The sequence below is a fragment of the Saccopteryx leptura genome, chromosome 2 (genome assembly GCF_036850995.1).
Source record: "Saccopteryx leptura isolate mSacLep1 chromosome 2, mSacLep1_pri_phased_curated, whole genome shotgun sequence".
NCBI lineage: Eukaryota > Metazoa > Chordata > Mammalia > Chiroptera > Emballonuridae > Saccopteryx > Saccopteryx leptura.
The window spans coordinates 28,490,252-28,513,837 of NC_089504.1; the positions used below are offsets into that span (position 1 = coordinate 28,490,252).

The following is a 23,586-nucleotide window of genomic DNA, read 5'->3' on the forward strand; positions in this document are numbered from 1 at the left end:
CAGGAATGGGTAAAGATAGTCATTTAGTAAAGAGTACTTTGATTTATCATCTGGAGGAAAAGAAATAAGTCCTAGTCACATAAACATGAAAAACCATACTACTTACTAAAAGGATCCTCAAAGTAAATATTTTAGCAAATTTTACCTATACTTTCTAGTTCTTTTTCTTTTTCAAACAGGGACAGGTATGCACGGTCAACAAGATTTGAAAACTCTCTAAAATGTCTTCAAAAGAGGTGTGTTTTACATATTAATGAAAGAAAAATGTTCTTCCTAAAACAGATGATTATATTGAATGGTGTAGGCCCAGAAAGTTTGACAGTTTTTTCATCAGTAATTTAAATAGTGAACATATTCTCCATATTGGTATATCACATCAACCCCCTAAATAAGCCTTTATAAAAGTTCATAAACTAATTAGCAATCATGGGGTAAACTGAACCAGACACTAAACCTACAGAGCTCTGAGCTCTAGAGAAAGTAATTAGTGCCACTATGTCCTACTCTATATTCTTGTAGCAATTATTCAAATAGTTTCCCAAAACAGTAATTTGAAAGAATATGTGCACCCCTATGTTCACTGCAGTGTTATTCACAGTAACCAAAATATAAAAGCAACCCAAGTGCCTATCAATAGATGAGAGGATAAAAAAAGCTGTGGTACATCTATACAATGGAATATTGCTCAGCCATAAAAAAGAATTAAATCTTACCTCTTGTGACAGCAGGGGTGGACCTAGAGGGTATTATGCTAGTGAAATAAGTCAGTCAGAAAGACAAATATCATGTGGCTTCACTTATATGTGGAATCTAAAGGAACAAAAACGAGCAAATAGAATTGAAACAGACTCTTAAGACACAGAAAACAGGCTGATGGTTAGCAGAAGGGAGGTAGCTTGGGGAACTTGGGGAAAAAGATGAAGGGATTACGATGAAGTACAAACTGATAGTAACAAAATAATCACGGGGATGTAAAGTAGAGCATAGAGAATGTAGTCGATAATATTGTAATCACTACAGATGATGCCAGGTGGGTACTGGAAATATTAGGGGGTGTGGGGGGGAACGCTGTGTAAAGTATATGATTGTCTAACCACTATGCTGTACATCTGAACCTAATACAAAATAATACTGAATGTAAATTGTAATTGAAAAATAATATATTTTTAAAAATTAAAGAGTTTCTTTAAAATAAGACTATTGTCTACTAAACAATTATCTTTCAAAAAGTGACAGTATCAGTTTAAGCTTACATGTTTTCCAACAAGTGTTTTAAAATTTAAATACATATAATAAAAATATCCAAATGTAAAATGAGAATAATACATTTCATCATTAAAATTCATATTCTTTATCTGACAGAGAAAGAAACAAAGATTGCCTTTAAATTATTCAAAGCCTCCACAGATTAATATATTAATTTACACAACCTGCCCCTTCTTCTTTGCATGTTCTACCAAAAGTTTCCTTCACCTTTAAATGTTGGGAGGGAGAGGCCCCCAAAGTGACCACAGTGGGACAGCGCCTCACCATGTAGCTCCCCAGAGACCTGGGTCCACAGTGCGAAGAGCACCAGACTGGGCTTGGAGAGCAGAGTGCCAGGCCTGAAACGGCATCACTCATGCGCTCTGGACCCCAGTGTCTTCACGTGTAAGATGAAGGGGCTCGGTGATCTCGAGGGCCCTTCCAGCACGAACAGTCTAAGCTATGGATTTCTGGGAAATGAGACGGTTAAAGAAACGAGGTAAAACTCACACTTTGATTTTCCCTAGATACTCTGCTAAAGGTTATGAAGGAAATAGAAAATGTCTCAAGTAAAATATCCCCCACAGATAATACTCATGCATGCCATCAACCTCTTTGGACCGGAACTTCCTGTTAACACCGTTTATCTGAAATCTGAGAGGTATTTAGGACCACAGAACCTTTACCAGTGATTGGAATTCTAACTGGATTCCTCAATGGAAAGGCAAAAAAATATAGAAGAAAGTTAGATCTGTACAAAAACGGAGATATCTTTAGAACCTCTACAGAAAAATCAATATTGGTAAGTGAGACACAATGGGAAAATTTTTTTAGAGTATCCTCCACTCGTCATCTCCCCAGGGACCAACAGAGCCAGATGCTTTGCCCCAGCATAGTCCCATGTCTCCTAATTCAGGTATCGTAGAACTACAAGCACTTCTGCTTTATCCAAATCAATATGGAAGATAGAGGGGTCTTCCTCTCTGGCAACAATTACTATAATCATCATCATCAACTGTCCAAAAATTGACACATACACTTTAAGTCTAGCTTTATGGTTTGGAAAATTGTAGGCAATCTAGCATGTGGCAGAAGAGATGTTTTTGGAACTGTCAATCAGAGTTCAACATATATTATTACCACCCTACTCCCCAGAACCAAAAATACTGTCTGGAAGCCATACTCATGTCCTATAGTCCCATCACCACCAATCACCACTGCTCAGCTACAAAACAAGTCATTTTCTTCTCTGGGCCTCAGCTGGCACTCAGATACTTGATGGGATGTTTTTAGGAGGCTACACGCTAGGTAATCTTAAAGGTCCCTTTCATCTCTGGAACTTTATGGTTTTAAGATAAACGAGCTTTTCTAAGTTCAACCAGCCTTAGAGTCTCATTTAAAGCACTGTTTCTATGCAGAAAAGTTTTATACATTTCAAGCAACCGACTTAAACATCAATTTTGGGAACATAATCTATGAAGATGTGCACTTCCTGTTTCTCACAAAATGCCATCTGCCATTTTCCTACATAACCTTATTACTATAGTACATCTATTATCAGGTCAAAATATTATTTGGAGAAAAAGAGCACATTAAAATTAAAATGATAAGAAAACAAAATACTGCTTTTACTACTAATAGGATTCTTAATATTCATTCTGGTATCTTAAATTGTCTGGTTAGAACAGGTCAAAGGCCTCTCCTGACTTTCCTCCTTCCTATTTTATTGCAATTCAAAAAGCCCTTAAAAGTAGTAACTTTTGGGTGCTCAAACCTGGAAGTTATATAAAACCTGGTGCAGGGAGACAGAGCTGGGGCAGTGTGGCAGACAGACTTTAAAATTTCCTGTGTCCTAGAATTTATGCCCTTGTGTATTCACTCAACTTGACTTTGGGTGGGACCTATGACTTGCTTCTAAACAACAGGAAATGGCAAAGGCGACAGGATAGCGTTTTCATAAATACATTATAGAAGTCTGTAACTGTCCTCTTGCTGGCAACCTCTCTGTAGATGCTCTCCCGGGCTGCCTTTGAAGCAAGCCACCATATGAAGAGGTCTATGACGTCTGGGAAGGCCCACACCGCATGCACTGAGGGTGCCCTCCCGCTGACAGCCTCAACAATCTGCAAGGACTGTGTGCTGCCAACAGCTGTGAGCTTGAAAGGGGAACGTTCCCAGTCCAGCCCAGCCCTGGCTAACATGTGGACAGCAGCGTGGGGGAGGCTCTGAAGCAGGAGATCCCATTAAGCCATATCCAGACCCCTGACCCACATAAACTGTGAGAGAGCCCATGCAGCTACATTTATTTTTAAGCCACTAAATTTATGGTAATGATAATTACAGTAATATAGGTAGAAATATAGGCTATAATTAGAGAACCACGTAGAGGCAACAGAAAAACACGTGTGAAATAGGAAAGTGCAGGTAATAAAAGAAAGATCATTATGGGATAAAGTTATTAATAATTTTGAAATATTTCATAAAGAGGCTAGTTATGAGACCCACCTACGTCTTTCAAGAATTCAGTGGCAGAGAGGTAGAGGACACAACACACAGGTAGGCTCAACTGAGTATCAATACCACCACACTGAGGACCAGTGAGAGAAGGATGAAGAGATAGCACGGGTCTGAATCATGGGAAGCCTGGAACGGCAGGAGCTGAGTGGGCTCATTTTTGATAGTACAGGAAATGATACTAAAAGAAAGGCTCTTGAACAGGGAAACGACAATAAAGGGATTTAAAGAACTTAATCTTATCACAGTATAAAGGAGAGAGGGGATTAGAAGTAAGACCAAGAATAGATATGCTAGCGCAACAGTCTTCATGAGAGGCCAACCAACACGAGGGGAGAAAAGCTCACGCTCATGAATAATCAAAGACAAACAAATTAAAACTCTAAAACACCATTTTTTGGTTGGTCAAATTAGTAGAGAATAAAAGACTAGTAATATGAGCAAAGATAAAGCAATCTCCGACACTGTTGGTGGGAATGTAAATGGAACGACTTTTATGGAAAGCCATTCAACAAAATGCATTAATAATCTTAAAATATTCATATCCTCAGACTCGGTAATTCACTTTTTAGTACATATTCTAAAAAGGAAATAGATTTATTTACCCATTCCACAAACATTTAATTGAGTGCTTGCTATGTTCTAGGTCAGGCATGGCCAACATACGGCCCGCAGGTGGAATCCAGCCCCCGTAATGAGTTTATGCGACCCGCGATTAAATTTTTAATATTCTCCACTACTTTAAAATCTCAGCTACTCAGAAGCGGAGGTGTCTTTGATTATTGGAAATCAAGATATTTAAGAAGATAGTGATACGTGGAAAAGAATTCCATGTGTGACTAATCTAGGGTTAACTTCCAACAATTGGTCCAATGGATTCATGATACTTCTTTATTTTTTAAAAATATTCCATTATAAAGATTTACAACTTTTGTACTCGTCTGTACTCGATGTGAACTGTTTGACATTTAGTGGCAATGTGAAACCCACATTCTTTTAGGCAGAGTTTGCCAGTGCACACTCAAGGTCAAATAATTCGTTATTTTTGTGGTCAAGTGGGCTGAATCAAGGGGCATTGTAGCATAGACAATAGCTGCAGTTGATAACTGAAAACGTGTCTAGGCTGTTTGTAAAACAAAATAATTGTTTTATTTGCAATATAACCCCTTCAAGCTCATTCTATTAATTAAATATTGTTTTGATTGATTGTGATAGTTTGGATATTTATATGGTATGTAATTATATTTTTATTAAAATATATTTTGATTAAAATAATGTATATTAAATTTTTTTTACTCACATTTATTCATAAAAATTACATAATAAAATTTTGTTTACTTAAATTGTTTTTTTGTTTTGTTTTTTTTACAGAGAGAGTCAGAGAGAGGGTCAGATAGGGACAGACAGACAGGAACGGAGAGAGATGAGAAGCATCAATCATCAGTTTTTTGTTGTGACACCTTAGTTGTTCATTGATTGCTTTCTCATATGTGCCTTGACCGCGGGCCTTCAGCAGACTGAGTAACCCCTTGCTCGAGCCAGCGACCTTGGGTCCAAGCTGATGAGCTTTGCTCAAACCAGATGAGCCCGCGCTCAAGCTGGTGACCTCGGGGTCTCGAATCTGGGTCCTCTGCATCCTAGTCCGACGCTCTATCCACTGCGCCACCGTCTGGTCAGGCAAACAAATTGTTTTTGTATTTAACATTTTTTAATTTTAATATTTCGTCTGGCTTGTGAAAAAAGTTTTCTTTCTAATCTGGTCCAGGGGCAAAAACTGTTGGCCACGCCTGTTTTAGGTACTGAAGACAGAGTAACAAAACAGACCTCAGCTCTGTTCTCGTGGAACTCAGAAGAGACAAACATTCAGCAAATAATCACAAAATAAATGTATAATTACACATATTACAGGACACGATGAGAGAGTATTTTTAAGTACTTGATTTAAATTGTGAGATCAAAAAAGACTTCTTTGGAAGTATTAGTTACACTGAAAACTGAAGGATAAATAGAATTTAGCCATAGAAAGAATGTGAGAAAATTTTTTTCTAATAGAGAAAACAATATTCATGAAGGCAAGAAAGAGCTACTATATTCAAGATTTTAGAGGATTCATTCATGAACTTATTCAAAAAATATGTACGGAGATCCTAGTAAGTACTAGGTCCTGGGGCTGCGGATGAGGGTAAGAGAAAGTGATCAAGGTCAAGCTGAAGTTATAGCAGACAAAAACAGTGTAAAAAAATTCGATAGCTATGGAAGAGACTGGTACTTATAATAAATGATGTATGAGGAAATGAGTGAAAAAGGAGAAAACCAATGCATTTAGCCAGGAAAAAAAAGAAGATAGGGTTAAGATAATAAACAGAGATTTTCTGCCTCTTTTCAAATCCAAACAGACTTACCTGAGAAGCATATGTTCAAAATGTACCATTCTTTTTTTTTTTTTTTAAATTGCCATTTATAGATAGAAATACTTAGATGTGTCAGCACTAAAACGAGGCAAGTTAGAAATTAAAAATAAATTTTAAACATGTATATATGATTCAGGGCATCTCTGTGCTATTTCCTCTACAACTCTCCATGAATGGCTCTTGACTATGCTAAGCACTCAGAAAAAACCAACCACTTTTCCGGAATAATAGCTGACTCTCTTTGTAAGAGGTCAAAATGTACAAAGAATAATCTGAGGATTTGAAATTAAAAATTGACCACATAAACCCCTATTAGGTTAAGTGTGAAGAGTGACATTTACACAAACCCATGGTGAGAATGTGCCTGGAGTCATCAGCAAGTTATAAAGGGAGCCATAAAACTAATTAGAACCTCCTGCGAGCAGCAGGCCTGAGGGAGCAGGGCCCTTTTCCTCCTATCTCAATTATCTAAATGGCGACACTTGATGTTTGGTGCCTGTCAGCAGCATTAAAGAGTAAAACAACATTTGGCAGCATGGACGCTAGCTACACACACAAAAAGATATGTGGAATTCTTCACCTTTCTGGAACTTCTAGATGAGTCTTATCTCAAAATAAAAAAAGTAAAAGCAAAACATATGGGTAGTCTTGCTATAAGAAATAATGCAAGGCCTAAGATTTGTGATAATTTCATGAGGCAACTGAAAAGGATAAATGAAAAACAATTCTTTACCCTCTCAGAGTCCAATTTTCTCTTCTCCTGCCAAGGGACGCAGGTGCGCTCAAGAGAAGAGCTCAAGGTCTGCGCTGGATATTCCACGGCCCATGAAACTCTGAAAAGCCAGGTCAGTGTCGCTGAGCTTCCGCTACACGGCCTCCCAGAGTGCTGTTGACTACGGTGTGCTACACAAATATTCTGTACTATTACTTCACATTTTATCTATTTGAACTTTATTTTTCCTTCATTAAATGGAGGACTATTGCTGAAACGTGATGAACTATTTCATCACGTTTTTTTTTTACGTTTTTGTATTTTTTTTTACGTTTGTGAAATTACCAAATTAAACTTTAAACTTCCCAGTAGGGACCCAGATTTAACCAACAGATTTCTCTAATCATAAATACAGTTACGACATCCTGGAAAATGTTTCATAATAGAAATACAGTCTAAAAAATGTTTTTCTCTATTAAGCCTTTTCCATAAAGTTCATTAATTGAATTGGTTAACCTGTTACCTTAAAATCAGTTTGGTTAATTCTGAAGCCCTGTCTTTATTAGACCTGTCTAATAAAGCTTGATGGGGGCATAAATATATAATTTAAGCAAATATACGATTTCATACATAAAATGATTGATAAAGTCTGCTTTCCCCAGAGACATTAAAAATGAAATAATAGCTCCTTTGAAGAAAAAAAAAAAGGCAATTAAGTCAGGAATTTCACGAAATCCAAAAGATAAACCTTGAGAACCCCAAACAAATTTCGACATCTAACAAAGCAAATGCGTCCTCTATAAAGCTGGATTGATGTGTACTTATAAATTATGCATTCTAAAATGTTTCATTATAACTGTAATGTTTCAAAATCCATTATCATCCCTCTATCTCCCCATCAAGTATAATCATAGGAAGAAAATTGTCATGCTATTTTCTGGGTTAAAACTTAGTGTATAGCCTAAGCTAATGCAAAACAAAGTACAAGATCAACCCTCTCAAATCAAGCCTTTACTCGTTCAAACCTCCAGGTACCCCATTTCAGCACGGCAACTAATTTTGTTTCCTGGAAATTGTATTTATAGGCCAGTAATAATTCAAGTGGACAGTTTTCTTGTTTTAGAAATTAACAGGAGTCATATAAAAATAATATTCAGTAAGATATCTTTATAACAGCAAGAAAAGCAGAACTTTCTCCCCCCACTTCCAAGTTTCCATTGTGTTCATTCAGCAACATTCTACTCACTTCCGGTGGGTGTGGTCCATGCCACTGTTTGGTATTGCTTCCAACTTTGCATTTTTCTGCCCACAGATATTTCCATAGCTGTCGTATCCTGACACTAGTCTCGCTGCTGCACCTGTTGCTACTGAAAAGCCACAAATAAATCCCTAGGGGAAAAAAAAACAGAAAAAAAAACATACAAATAAACCATTTCAATAGCAACAGTCACTACTTGATACGATAATGAGCTTCTTTTGTCTGTTGAAGGGAACAAAGAGCTATCTTTCCTTGCTGCAAACAGTATTCCACTGTTTTCCATGGATTTCACAGAAGCAGCACAAAGAAATCCCCTGGGAAACACTATTTACTACCATAACAAAACAAATCTCTAAGCTTTTACATCATGTGATCGTCTTTACATTTTATCATAACAACAGCAGCTCCTCTGTATTGAACATCTGCTCTATGCCAGGCTCTGTACTGGGTGCTTATCATACATTATAGCTAATCTTCACGATGAGGAAACTGAAACCCAGAGAGGTTCAATAAGTTTTCCAAGGCCACAAACGCTAGTAAAGATCAGAGCATAGGATGAAACCCAGCTTTCTTCATTTTTTTAAAAAGTTTTATTTGCTTGTAAAGGAGTCCTATTAAATGAACAACAGCAATGGATGAAAGAAAATATTTCAAAGAACTATAGGTACATAGGTTTTGATTTATCACTTCAGTGCACACAACACTTGTGTTTGCTTCCAGCAGTAACACAAGCCAAAGACTTACAACGCAAAGCACTGCCCGGGAGAGTCAAGGAGAGGGAGGCTCTGGGTGTGTGTGCCACAAAGGGCACTCTTGTCATGGGAACAGGCTTCATCACAGTGCCAAAGGCAAGCGGTAGATGCCTCAGAGCCACATGATGCTTGCTAAGTCAAGTAGTACATGCTGAGCAGAACAAAGCAATTAAAGCCTATACTCAAGTGCAGGCTATGGGGCACAAGAACAGGAAGTAGGGTGAATCACTACCAAGAAACTGATTGAACTGGGAGAAAAGATGGGGGTTAAGAAATATTCTTGCAATGTGGTCATTACAAGCTTAAGGGTTTTTTTTTTTTTTGTTATCTTTATTAAAGTGGCTAATAAAGGCAGAGATTGTCCCCGTTGACCCATTAAATGAGCAGCACTAAGTAGCCCTGGTAGATCTCAGGCCCGCAGTGTTAAGCACTACACTCATACGTCATTCTACAGAGAAAAGTATTTCCCTCTTAAACATACTTTCCTAAACAGACAAACTATTTTCTTTTCTAAATAACCCCTTTATTTTCATCACTCAGGTAAGGAAAGTAATGGAGTGGGGGTGGGGGTGAGAATAGAGAGTATAACTCTAGCTAGTAGAAACTTCTTGAAACTACACTCTGTAAGAAAGTGGAATCAGAGACTGTCCCTGATTTGCTACTCTCTCGCTCTCTCATTCTTGTCCAGTTACTTTAACTCTCTGTGCCTCAATTTATTGACCTGTAAAATGGAGATAAAGGTAGCTCGTAAAGCTGCTATTAAGGATTAAATGAAATAATCCCGTACAGTAAGATAAGCAGGGCCTGACCTGTGGTGGCGCAGTGAATAAAGCGTCTACCTGGAAATGCTGAGGTCGCCGGTTCGAAACCCTGGGCTTGCCTGGTCAATGCACATATGGGAGTTCATGCTTCCAGCTCCTCCCCCCTTCTCTCTCTCTGTCTCTCTCTCTCCTCTCTCTCCCTCTCTGTCTCTCTCCTCTCTAAAAATGAATAAATAAAGAAAGAAAGAATGCATATATACGTGGAACAACAAAATCAATGTTCCTCTCTCTAAAAAAAAAAAAAAAAAAAAGATAAGCAGGTAAGATTCCTGCTTGGCACAAAGTAAGAGCTCAATAAATATTAGCTATGCTGCTGTTAGAAATGAGAACATGCTGGAAGGGAAAAACCAGGCATTTTGGGGTCAGATAAACCTGCATTGATCAGTGGAACATGAATGAATCAATTTTCTCCTTATGTGAACTTGGGGCAAATTTGCTTAATCCTCTGTGCCTCAGTATACCCATTTATAAGTTGGGGCTAAAACCACTTACCACAAAGGCCGCTATGGGAATTATATGAGATAATAACATGTAAAGCATCTGTCTCAATAAAAGAGAGTACCCTTGTGTCTCAAAGCAATAGCTAACTGTGAGGACTAGGATTAGGCACAGCCTGGTCAGTACTTTCTCACTCGTCTTCCCCCTGTAGCCCCTCCCCCCTCTCCTCACTTCTCTGAGGAGACTGCAGGGCAGTTAGCCCCAGCTCAGAACTTCACACCACTACTAAGACAAAAAAAAAGAATATTTCATCCCCTACATACATACCCATGTACAAATCAGCATGCTATTTTTAGCATATTCTTGAACCTCAAAACAGGAAACTCTACCACTGAACAAAAGATGTAAGTGGGGGTGACTATTAGGAGATTTAATGGCTAATCCTTCCAGTACGGTTGTTAACAAGAAGCATCCTAGAGCAATAGAAAGGGAACCCAGAAAGGCCTGGATGCAAACCCTCACTCTGCTACTTACTACCTGGGTGATTTCGACTTTGATCCAATTACCTACTCAGACTGTTTCTTCCTCATCCCTCGCACAGAGCACTGAGGATTCTTATCCGTGGTTTCAGTTACCCGTAGTCAACTGTGCTCTGGAAAAATTAAATGGAAAATTCCAGAAGTAAGCAATTTATAAGTTTTAACTGGCATGTCATTCTGAGTAGCATGATAGTATCTCACTCCTCTCTCCATCCCGCCAAGGACGTGACGCATCCCCTTGTCCAGGGTATCCATGCTGTACACACTACCTGCCCATAGTCAGTTAGTAGCTTCCTTGATGATCAGATCTACTGCCATGGTGTCATAGTGCTTATGCTCAAGTCACCCTTATTTTGCTTAATAATGGCCTCAAAGCTCAAAGGCAGTGATGCTGGCGATTCAAATATGCCAAAGAGAAGCCATGAAGCACTTTCTTTAAGTGAAAAGATATGTATATATAGGAAACAAACATAGTATGTGTATAGGGTTCAGTACTCTCCACGGTTTTAGGCACCCCTGGGGATCCTGGTAGGTATCCCTGGTGAATAAGGGGGAGGGTTGTAATATTTATTTCACAGCCTAATGATAAAAACTAAATGTGGTAATGCATTAGCCCCTAGCTGGTCTGGTACGTGGCAGGTAATCGATATATGGTAGCTCTTAGTGGTAAATTTGAGTAAGTCACACTAAAGAGGTTGACAATGGTACCTGGGGGCTAACCAAACACCCCCTCACTTCTCTCTTTTAGAACAAAAATTTCTAGGGGGATAAAAGTGAGAAATAGTGTCAGTAACTTTGTGATTACACAGAAATGTTCAGACCACAATTACAATCTTCTGTCACTACTTGTCTAAAATAGCAAAGCCCTCACATAGTAATTAAAAGGTTATGTTCTTCTTTCACTTTTCACGGGAATTTTCTTCCTATGCTTGATCAGTACTTCATGTTACAGATTCCTATAAATGCTTTCTGATTTCCCTTTCTGATTATTTTTAACTGTACTGTTGGACGTGTGGTTTTGTGGGGTTTCATTTATCTTATTTATCATAAGCCACCTCACATCCCTCTGGGATGCAGACCAAGTTTAAACGATACATGTCACAGGTATACGGTCAAATGGAACACTGACATGTTTTCACACAGGCCATGTAAAAGAAACATCTTAGTAGCTTCCAAAAGCATTAGAATAGAGGGGGTGAGAAGCATCAGGGGAGAGAGGAAAGAGAATCGTGAGATAATAAGCTAGAAAGAAACCATGACTGTTATTCCAGGGACTTTCCATATGGTACAAGGTTCGATAATGGGGAACTAGGCCAAATCTAATTAAAAATACAATCTCTTTTTATTCAAAAATATTCTGAAATCCAAATGCGAGAAGCAATATAGTTTCATATGAGAAAAAAAAACAGTGGCACATGAAATTAAAACAGGGTGAGAAACTTTGCAGAATACACTCAACAAAATAATGACTGCAGAGGGGGAGGATGAGGGTGGTGTGGAGGGAAGCATTCAGCAGAAAGAAGCCACAGTAATAAAGCCAATGATAAGGGGGATGAGGAACGCTTTTATAATACTATAATAGGGAGCAATCACTGGAGAGAAAGTAAGCTTATTAGTAAGGAAGAGAACCATGGCTAAAATCTTAAAATGACTGAGTTCTTGAAGTGTTTTCAGAAGTGTTATTTTAAGAGAGGAGGGTCAGGCAAATCGAATCACAAACAGGAGATGACTCAAATCAGATTAGGTATACGGGGACGGTGGGCCACAGGCAAGATCTGGCAGCTGGTAAGTATCCGTTGCTAAATGTAAGAAAGGACAACTGGCTCAATAATGAACTGTGCTCACTTCCCCTTCATATCCTAAGGTCTAGTTCACTTTAAGAGCTTTTGCTTAGCTTCATTTATTATTAGGCCAAAAAAGAAAAAAAGACATATTTTATTTCACAAGCAGGTTGAATTTCACACCCGGAGCCTTGACTGTGCAACCGAGCAAGGTGGCAGCCTTAGTTTAGTTCTAAAACAAGTCAACAAAAACATGATGAGGAGAGGGAGAGTACGGTGCGTAAGATGGCAAACTGTTTCAAAGTAAAACGATGGGGGAAAGACATGCTTACAGCCCTTGCCCAGGAATTAGTGAAAGGCAGTCCAGATTCTTTATTTTCTTTCTCAAATACTCTCTCCTTTAGATCTAGAAAACCCTCATCTCAGTCAGTGTTTAGCATCAATCTCCTAATAGCCAGTTTGTCAAACCTGGGAGTCACATTTGGCTTGTTCCTCCTGAGAACCCTGGGAGAAGGAAGACCATTAGACCCATCAGACAAAGGAGGATTAGAATGCTCAGTGCTGCTGTTTAAACCAAAAATATTAATTTAAAATGTTTGACAACCTGCTAGATTTCTGGATTTCTTTCAAGTTAAAAAGGATGCATTACTCTACGAAAGAGGAGAGTAGAAGACAATAATGAGGGGAAGTCTAGGAAGTACCTGCTCAATAAGCAGTGGCTAAGTACATGCAAACACACGATGTCCTGCAAGGTATGAAAGGGTTATAATACGTAAGGTTTACCTTAGAAGAACTGAAATGTCTCCAAAGAGAAGAAAAGAATGGGGCGTGAGGAAGCAAAATCAGGTAGGCCCAGTTTCACAAGCAACTTAAGTAATAAAAACATTAAAAAAAAAAACTTCACAAGGAACACTGGGAATCAAACCCAGCTCTACTGCAAATACTCCTTATGATCCTGGGCAAGTCACTTAAAATTCTCTGAGCCTCAGTTTCCTCCCTTGTAACAAAGACTGGACCAGATTAATTTCACATTATGATTTCTGCTCCCACAATTTTATGAATGTAAGGGAATGTAGGAACAAAGTAAACTTTTCCAGGGTGTACTTGTGGAGAGAAGTAAGTATAAACCCATTTGGTCCACTACAGTGACTGAGGGGGAAAAAAACAAAAACATGAGTACACTAAAAGCAAAATAGATTTAACTAAACTGGACACTTAAAAATAGTTAAAATGGTAAATTTTATGATAAGTCTATTTTACCCCATTTTTTTTAAAGGCTCCAGAAGTTAACAGAAAGTAGGTCGTCATTGCATCAGGTAGCCTTAAGGGAGTCTTTGGTATGCTGTTCTTCCTGCCTTATGATCCTGGCCAAGCACAGACAGCACACAGGTGACAAAATACTGCAGTGAGTCTTTGAGTGTCTCACTTCGGGCTGCTATCAACAACAGTTAATGAGGTAGAAACACTATGCTCTGGGAACTGCACTCATGCTATAAAATAAAAAAGGTCCTTGAAAGCAGTCGGAAGGGACAAACTGTGCAACGATGTCTCCGAAAGAAATCCAGCTCTAGTCCAGATCATTCTCCAAAATGCCAGCTCTGCATTTCCAGTCGCTTATCCTCACCCATACACTTGTGTGTCACAGTCATCTCCTCATCCCTGGCTTTGCCAAACCGGTCCCCTTTCCCGCACACACCCTATCTTCTTTTGGAGCAGCATTATTTACTAGACTGCACATAAAAGATACGAAGAGGATGTTTCAGTTCTCCTCTCTCCACACCTCTGGCCAGCACCCTTGCTTCCTAACTCTATACTAGAGGGAGTGGGAAGGCTCCACTGTTTGCTCAGAGTCTGAAATATTGATTAGACCACATCTCAGTGGCGGGTGAGTTATGTCTTACAGGTCCACATTCTGAACAGCTTTTTCTTTTGGTCCCAGTTCCAAGCACCCAAAAAGGATTATCTCTTGAAGCCTCACCTTAGTACTCTTCTCTCCTGTATTCAAGGGTTGCCACTGTGCAATCCAGACACGTTATTTAACATATCTGGATGCCTCTGGTCCCTTATCTGTAAGATGGGAAGGATGATGATAATGTCTACTTCAGTGAGCAGTTTTGAAAGTGAAATATGTTTCTGTGTCAAGTGCAGAGAACAGGACCTAGTACATAGGAAGCAACAACAATAGGGATAAGTTTCAGGGGGTGTAGCTTTCATTTTCCATGCTAAAAACTAGGTGTATTTAGCATGCGTCCCCTCTTCCCCTTCTTTTGATGGCAAATTGATCTGGGCTATTTGGTCAAGGTGGACCTCTTTTCTCTCTTCTTCATTTCCCTTCTCACACATTCTTCTCCCTGACATAGAATGAAGTTAGGCCATCCAAGATGGAAAAGACCTTTAGCCTAAGCTTTATTCTACAAGTTATTTTTACAATGCAGCACTTTATTGGATATAACCAGGTGTCTGCTCAGCTACTAATAAAGGAATACTTTGTTTATCCACCCCATTCTTGTTCTGTGTACACAAAAGCTGTAGTTTAGAACCTATAAGAAGATAACACAGGATTTGAACTGAAAAGCCCTACTCCTAACACAAGAACCTCTTAGTCGCCCTTAATCTGTCTCTCACTTGCCTGCAACATTGATGACACCAAATTCTATTTTTAAAATTTCTCTCCTCATCTTCTTATTTCACTTCTTATCTGGACTGACCTGGGCTATGGCATCAGCCCCCATGGTTCTGCCTGAAATCTCTTCATCCTTTCCAATGGCTTTACAAGCATTTAACACTGACTACCAGGGCTGTCTTTCTAAACACACTCTTATAATTTCTTTCTTAAAACTCTTCAGTGGTCCATCAGTGCCTATAACAGTGCGTCTCAACCCTGACTGAGCATGAGAGCCACAGAGATGAAATCAGAACCATTAAGGTGGGGCCCAGGAACAAGTATTTTTTTAAAAGCTCCCAGCGAATTAGAATGTGCAGCTAGGGTTGAGAATCTTCCCCCCCCCCTACTTTAATGAAAAATAAAAATCGAGACTACCATATTATACGTAATTTTCTAGAGCAGGGTAAGCATATGTTCAGTAATTGCAAAACATCGATGATGAAAGTTCACGTTGAAGGACATAACTGTCAAGAAGGCTAACAGCAGTTTACTTTGAAAAGGACTCTGAATTCTAGACAATTCAAGCATGGAAAGAAACCTTGAAAGTCACGGAAGAAATAAAAGAGAAGAACAAATATTTACAAGGGAATGAACAGGATAAGCATATTTAATGGAGAGGATGAGCGAAAGATGCATAGATCTTAAACTGTTTCAGACATGAGCACAGATCTGCAAGCCGAGGCTGTGAATCCAGCTGCAGTGTGAGAAGCAGGCAGCAAGGCGACTGAGAAAGAAGACTCGAAAAGCGGCAGCGGCTGGGCCACAGTGTGAAAAGAATCAAGGCAGAAAGTTCCAGTTCTTCTCTACCTTTGCCACAGGTATATTCTTAGATACGCTAATATTTAACTCCACTGTATCCTGTTTGTAAACTGGAGGAAATACCTATCTCAGGACAATTGGGAGAATTTAATGTGATATTAAGGTGACCAATCGTCCTCCTGTAGGGAGGACAGTCCTTCTTTTGTAAGTTCTGTTCTCCCTCAAAAAGTGTCCTCCTACATGTCCTCCTTTTTGATATTGGAAGACTAATCTGTAAATGTCCGTATTCGATCGATGCAGTCGATCCATTGCATGTGATGTGACGTATTTGTATCTAAATGAGTACTTTTTTCTTACAATCATTATTAAAAATTAATAGGCATATAAGCATAATTACAATATAGAATATTACAAATGTTTTTACTATGCATTTATATTATAGTGGATTATTGTTGCAGTGAATAAAATGTTTCTTTTATTTGATATTTTCTTCAATTTATTTTTGTCCTCCTTTTCATTGTAAAAAAAGTTGGTCACCTTAGATAAATACATAGATGAAAGCCTCAAGCATGAGTTAATGCTCAACGTTTCTTGACTGTGTTTCTCTCTAAAGTAATAACAGAATGAGAACGAAAGGGGAAAAGAAAACCTTAAAATAAAAATGCACGTAAATACTCAGAAGACAAACTGAACTACTGCTGTGCCAGGAGGGCGGGCCACGGAACTTGGAGATCTCTCCAGCTCCACAGGGCAAAACTTGATGATAGTTCAACTCAGGGAAGGAAACCCATTACGAGAATCAATTCCAAAACAAATAACCCTGTGCCTGCATTTAAAAGTACACACAGTGGGTCTTAATTATCATCACACTAAAATCAACATTATATTAATTACCATTGCATTAAAACATTTCAGTAAACAAATAGCTCCTTACTCTCAAGTCACTCCCAAGTCAGCCTATTAACATTAATGGCTGCACTTTCCTGAGCTATTTTAGCACAGAGAATCAAAAGCGCCTTGGGTGGCAGGTCCACGTTTTGATAAACATAATTTCGAAAGGTCAGCTGCTATTGGCGCCACGGTTAACTTCACGGTGGGGCCAGGCTGCGGACTGGTTCTCCTCGGCACAGTCCAAGCACAATCAAGCACGCTGCGTTTAAGCTGCCGCCCCATTCAACTGAGCAGGCTTGGGAACACTATCTCAGAAGTCCTAAATGAGGAAATGGTATTTTGGCTTCTCTAAATAAACTAGGTTTGCTGAAACTGAGCTGTCTATTATCTTTAAAATGAATACTCCTTATTTTGCTGTATTTATTCTATCTTATTAAAATGTGCCACTTTCTTTTCCGTGGTGCAGGGGCTGAACTGATACCTACAATTAGGTCTAGGAGCCGCGATTAGGTTTGTTCTGCGATTCGCAAATGGCATTAGCCAGGTGGGCAGTTACAGAGAGACACAGAATGAGATTTTCCTAAAGAACCTCAGTGTAAGGTATGGAAAAAGGGAGTTTAAAAATACTACGCGTAGTGCAGAAAAGGCGGTCTGAGGGCGCATATTGTGATTTGCTAGTGAAGATTAGGGGAGAGAGCAGTACTGTTTGCACAGTGCCCTTGAGGAAGAGGGATCAAGGTGGCAGAAAGAGCAGTGGCCCAGAAGTGATGAGACTGGGGCTCTGGTCCCAGCTCTGCCGTTAGCTAGCACTGTGGCCTTGGGCTGGTCATATCCATCTTTGCATCTGATGTTTTTAATCTGCAAAACAAGGGTGACGAACCAGATGAGGACTTCCGAGTCTTTTCTAGCTAGAAACATCAGTTAGCTCTAAAACAGCTGTTTCATATCTTTTTTTCCCCAGCCCACAGTCAGTGACTCTAAAGTCCCTGAAGCCTGTAGCAGAAACCCCTGCAGGGCAGAGAGGGTATGTAATTAGGATAAGGATGCTATCAACCCTGCACCAGGGATTCTGCTCCTGCAACTTGTACACCCAGGGGAAAGTCACCAGGTTCCTTGATGTCCCCTGAGAGGTGCCACTCATTGCAGTAGACACAGCAGGCAGCAGGGCCTAGTGTGTGCAGGAGGAGGAAGAAGCAGTGAGCAACCAGCCTCCCATCTAGAAAGAACTACAAAATGTCAGAACTGGAAGCATGGTGATACTATCCAGCGAAACCTCTCATTTTATACAAAGGAACACCAAGTCCCTGAGAAGAGAACTGACAGACACAGAAATAACCAGCAGGTCTGTGTAACCGGGTTGGTTACATACTCAGGACTCTTGACTCATGGCCTGTACTCTGCTCACCCATCCCATCAAGATCAGAATTCACAGAAATTTATATCAAATGATCTGGCTTTCTGAAATGAGCTAGTTGAAGAAATAAGTCTTCCAATCACTCCTTAAACTTTTATCTGTTTTCATGAATTCATGAAATAAAATAAAATAAAAATCAAAGAGTATCAAGTAGTATCAGCAAATTGTATGGCAGAAAAATAACTTGCTTCAGTGGTCACCTACGCCTTCTAGGTATATAAGCAATTCAAGAGGAATTAAAACTACCTAAGTAAAGAGCAAGCTCCCTTTTTAAACCAACTCCCCATCATTCCCTCGGATTGTGAGCTCAGGTTCTGAGCACCTGGGCGTTTCCTTACCATCCCAATGCAGAAGAGGAGGAAAAGCAGCAGCCACGGAATGTCTGTGCAGCTACGCTCCTCCAGAGGCTTCCATTCTCGCTTGGAGCTCTAATGGAAAATATAAAATGAGAAAGTGGCAAATGTTAAATTTAGTTACAATTAGGAAAGCACATATCTACCATTTATGCCCACACCCTTCCTTTGCCCAACAAGTTTCTACGAAACCTTGAAGATGCAACTTCGATATGTCACCATTTTCTTAGTGTCCAGATGCCAAACTTAACTATTTAGAATGTGCTTTCTATACGTTCTCTCCTAGAAAGGAAGCCCCATGAAAATAATTTCCTACTCAAAAGTAGATTCTTCTAAGTCTTATAAAATTCAAGGAGGAAAACTAAATGAAGACAATTTTACAGACAGATCTGGGCAACTCTGAAATTACCGTTCATAAATTCCCATGCTGCTTCTGGAAATGTCTAGAGTTTCTATATCAACCACTGAGTCTGCCTAACTAACGAACCAGAGGTGTTCTAAAAGTTAATTTGCAAAGTACTATATTAGACTAGAATTCTGATTACATTCTTTTCTTAGAGCAACTGTCTTAGGTGCTCAAGTCGGCTCACAAATTCCTTTTAACCAGAATGTAATTGAAATAACACTCTTGAGCTTTGTGATGAACACGAATCCCCGAGCCTCATAGCGGCTCCTGGAAACAGTTCTGCAGAGATGACAGAGAGAAGGTCGCCTTGGAAAACCTGGGAGAAAAGTTCCTGCAAAAAGAAGGCTGGGGCCTCCAGTGGCGTCCATGACAAGATCCAGGGCGCGGAGCCCTGTGGGAAGGCTTGTCAGGAGGAAGGGGGCTGGAGATAAGCAGGCCTGCTAGTAATCATTAGACTTGGGAGTGCGAGAGGGGGGCGCCAGTCCTCACACAGGTTTGCTCAGCTTTCCCTCCCTCCAAAAACAACAGCTTTTCATTTGATAACTTGATGAAAACTGAAGCTGCATTTCTTGGAAGGTAAGCATATATTTGCATAATTTTCATAAGTGTTTAGGGAATTTAGACTCCAGGTTAAGAAACTCAACCTTAAAATACCTGCCTGTCAACAATGAGGGCAGAGAGTTTGAGGGTCCAACCACGTTGACCTGACCCCTTAAGTGCTCACTAGACAAATGCCTTTTCCTTGTTTAGTGCCTTACACAGTTCAGCTGTTCAACAACAACACCCCCCCACCGGCCTTGCTAGCTCCCAGACGCCCACACAGGAAACAAAGGAGCACTAGTCAGTCATGGAAAAAAACCCTTACCCCAAGACTCCGGCACTGAAAACTGAGAGTGAGCAGGCAGCTTTTCTGCAGAGGAATACAACACTGTGGATAAAGGCTGAAGGATTCTGCTCTCTCCCTGGGTCTGTCATTAGCTAGCTGCATGACTTCAGATAAATTGCTTCATACCTCTGGGGGGCAGGGAGAAATTAAACTGGATCTCGTAGGTTCCTTCCAACTCTAAAAGTCTATGATCGGGAATGCGGCTTTGTGAAAATTTTTATGACAAGAAAAAAACCTGCAAAAATAATTTGACATCATTCCCAGTGTTATTCAAATAAGAATGTATTATGGGGCTGTGTTTTGGATGACAGTTGCTCACAGTATGAATTAAGAATGTTTCTTTATATTAAATAATTTCAATCTTGAATAATACCCATTATTGTAAAATTACTTAGAAATAGAATTTGGACACCTCGTTGAAATGCATTATATTTACTCAAAGGTAATTTCCAAAGCAACAGCTACTAACATACCATATTTGTTTAACTTAACAAACATTATGTATTGAAGGGAGGGGCTGAATGGAGGGCCTTAGATGGATTGAGCACTTTCTTTATCCACAACTATTTTCTAGTATTTTTGCCACAAACCAACATGAGGTTTTCAACGCTTTAATTTTCATCTATAACATAAAGCAAGTGAGATCAGCCTTGACCAGAAAAAAAAAACAAACCCAGAAAGATCTGACATTTCAGCAATTCAATTCAAGATACTGTGGGCCACTTCCGGGCCAAATACACAGAAAATCATTCAGTAGGGACGAGAGATGGAGAGGGGTTGGGGGTTACACACAAAAGACAGTGACAGAGTGCAAAGGAGAGGGGAAGAACACAAAGGAGGGTGGTCACCTTCACTCAGATCAAGACAAGCTTCTCAGGAGAGGCAGCTTACTTCACAAGGCTGTTCTGAGGACTGAATGTGATCACCTGTCACGGGTAAGCACTAATTCTTGGTTATTAGTCTTACTCTTTCTTCACCACTTACTTTTCAGTTAACCCTCACCCTCTTGTTCAACTGTCCTTTTACTTAGGTGAACCTTTCTACTACAAGGAATGAAAAGAATATATAGAATATAAAAGAATATAAAACTTGCCTTTCCCCTGATATTAACTAAACATTTGACTTAATGGTGGCAAATTTCATTTTAGCTACTGTTTTAATGCTATCAGGTATTGATTACTATTCCCAAAACTTTACATATGTTATATATTCTACAGCTCTCTGATGTAAGAATCATCCCTATTTCACAGATACGGAACCTCAGGCTCAAAAGTTTTTAAATAATCAGCTCAAGGTTTCACAGCTGTGCAATCAGAATTTGAACCCACGTCTGTGACTGCAAAGCCAAATCTGATGAGAATATCATTCATCTGAACCAGTCAGTAAAGAGCAAGAAACTCCCTTGTTTTTTTTTACCCTCAGATTGCAAAATCTGGATGCCAATCCAATAGCTTAAAATCCTATAGACACAGGGAGAAGAAAAGTGAGGTGTTTTATGAACTATAAAATGTCTCCAACGAGTTGGGAAACCCAACAGTTGAAAATTTTTAATGATGCTTTAACAGATTTAACCAAGTGTCAACTGGATTTAATGCTGTCCATTTCTTCCTATTAAAATCCACACAGATCTGGCAGAAATAAAATGTTTTTGCAAAAGAACTTTTTAAATGTGATTTTTACCCCTTCCTCAAATTCTATATGACAGTAATACAGGCTGTCAATAAGCGTTAGGTCCCTTTTGCTTCACAAAATCATACAATTTAGGAACTAAACAGGACCAAAGTAATGACACAGTCCAAGCCTTTCGGTAGCAGTCACTGAGACTCCGGGAAGGGAAGAAGGGACTGACCCAAGGAACCTCGTTAGATCCCCAAAACAATTCTGATAGTTATTTTTATATACTCCCAATTTTTTACTTTGTAAATGGGAAAACCCAGGTTCAGTGAAAATGAATGGATATCTACTCCTGAAACCTGACTCGTCAAATTCTGGCAGAAAGATGGAAAATATAAGAAAGAGTTAAGGAAATGCTAAAAATAAAAAAAAAATTTTAAAAACCATGGTAACAGGGATGAAGAATGCATGGTCAGGCTCATCAGTAGACTAAACACAGCTAAGGAAAGAATCAATAAACTCAAGGATAAGTCAATAGAAATTATCCAAAGTAAAATACAAAGCAAAAAAAGTGAAAATTTAAAAGAGTATCCAAGAATTATAGGACAATACCAAATTATCTAACATATGTGTAATTGGAATCTCAGAAAAAGACAGAATAGGACAAAGGAAATATTAAATGAAATAATGATTGAGAATTTTCCAAAATAACAAGAGAAATTGAAGCACAGGCCCAAAAATCTCAGACAGAATCCCAAGTAGGACTAATTCAAACAGGATTAACACACCCATGCACGGAAGAGTGCATATACACACACACACACACACCCTCCACATATCATATTCAAACTGTTGAAAACCAAAGATAAAAAGATCATCTTGATGGCAGCAAAAGGGGAGAAAGGACACATTATATGGGCTCATGCCAGCGACCACGGGGTCATGTCTATGATCCCACACTCAAGCCAGAGACACCACGCTCAAGCTGGTGACCTCAGGGCTTCAAACCGGGGTCCCCAGAGTCCCAAGCCGATGCTCTATCCGTTGCTCCACTGCCTGGTGAGGCCACACATTGTAGTCTTTTTGCACACTTATACAAGGTTAATAATGTAGAAAGCAGAATTACTATTTATAATATAGTAGTAGACTATAAAAAACATTTTAAAACTCTAGGTCAGACTACAGCTGACATCCACCTCATATTTTGTCTTTGTAAAGCCAGTAGCCACGGCCACCATCACAGCCGCCTGGCCTATGCAGGTTTGCACTGGATTCGGACAGTCGGTAAAGAAACAACGGAGCCAAAAGCTGATGGGCCATTGTCTTTAATCCTAGCTTGTATCCGGCAGGCAAATAAAAACACACACTGGGCTCCAAAACCCACTCATTCAGTGCTCACAAAGCTACTGACTTATCAGAGTTTCCTAGAATCAAAGGTTTCTAGCTCACCAGCTTTAGTCACCTCTGTTCCCCATCTCCTTCCTTCTCCCTGCACAAACTCTGCACAAACTGGCTTCTCACTCAGCACTCCACCATCTTGGCTGCTTCTCCTGGCCTCCTCCATGTGGCCTTTCTCTGCTTTCTGCTCTCTGCTCTCTCCTCTCTAATGCTAATCTCGGGAACCGAGAAAGAGCAAGGTCCTGGTCTGCCCCACTTTATAGTGCAGAAATCAAAACCTTTAATCCAATATACAAAATAGGGAAGTCTCTAACACAAAGTCACTTATCAGAGACATGATGGGATTGTACCACCCCACATCAAGAAGGGTAGGAAAGGCTTAGTCCTAAAACCAAGCCCCAGGGTACAAGGATCCTGCCTGCCCATAGCCCGCCCCCAACACACATTAATATCACCTGGTCAATGGGTTTCCACGTGGGCAGCGCCATCTTTAACAAAGTGAGAATAATATATTTTATCTGCCCAACAGTCTTATATTCATATCCTTAAAGTTAGGGGAGAAGAACGTGTAACAGCTTCACTACATTTTGAAAAATGTAACATCTTTCTACATTTTTTACATCATAGATAAAAAACAAAAAGCCTTCCATAGTATCTCTTATAGAAGTCAAAGCACACATAGTATAGGCAACTATGTCATAGTCTCCACATTCAATATGAACCCTAATA

General features: G+C 39.5%; 1 protein-coding gene across 3 annotated transcripts in view; it reads right to left on the reverse strand.

The window, feature by feature from the left end:
• Positions 1-23,586, reverse strand: part of SLC44A1 (solute carrier family 44 member 1) — a 196,056-nt gene that overhangs the window by 122,757 nt on the left and 49,713 nt on the right. For all 3 annotated transcript variants that reach the window (XM_066367521.1, XM_066367520.1, XM_066367519.1), the window contains exons 2-3: positions 18,539-18,628; positions 8,129-8,271 (exon numbers count right to left, since the gene is read on the reverse strand). In XM_066367521.1, coding sequence (XP_066223618.1) covers positions 8,129-8,271; positions 18,539-18,628 — 233 coding nt within the window. The remainder of the gene's footprint in view (positions 1-8,128; positions 8,272-18,538; positions 18,629-23,586) is intronic.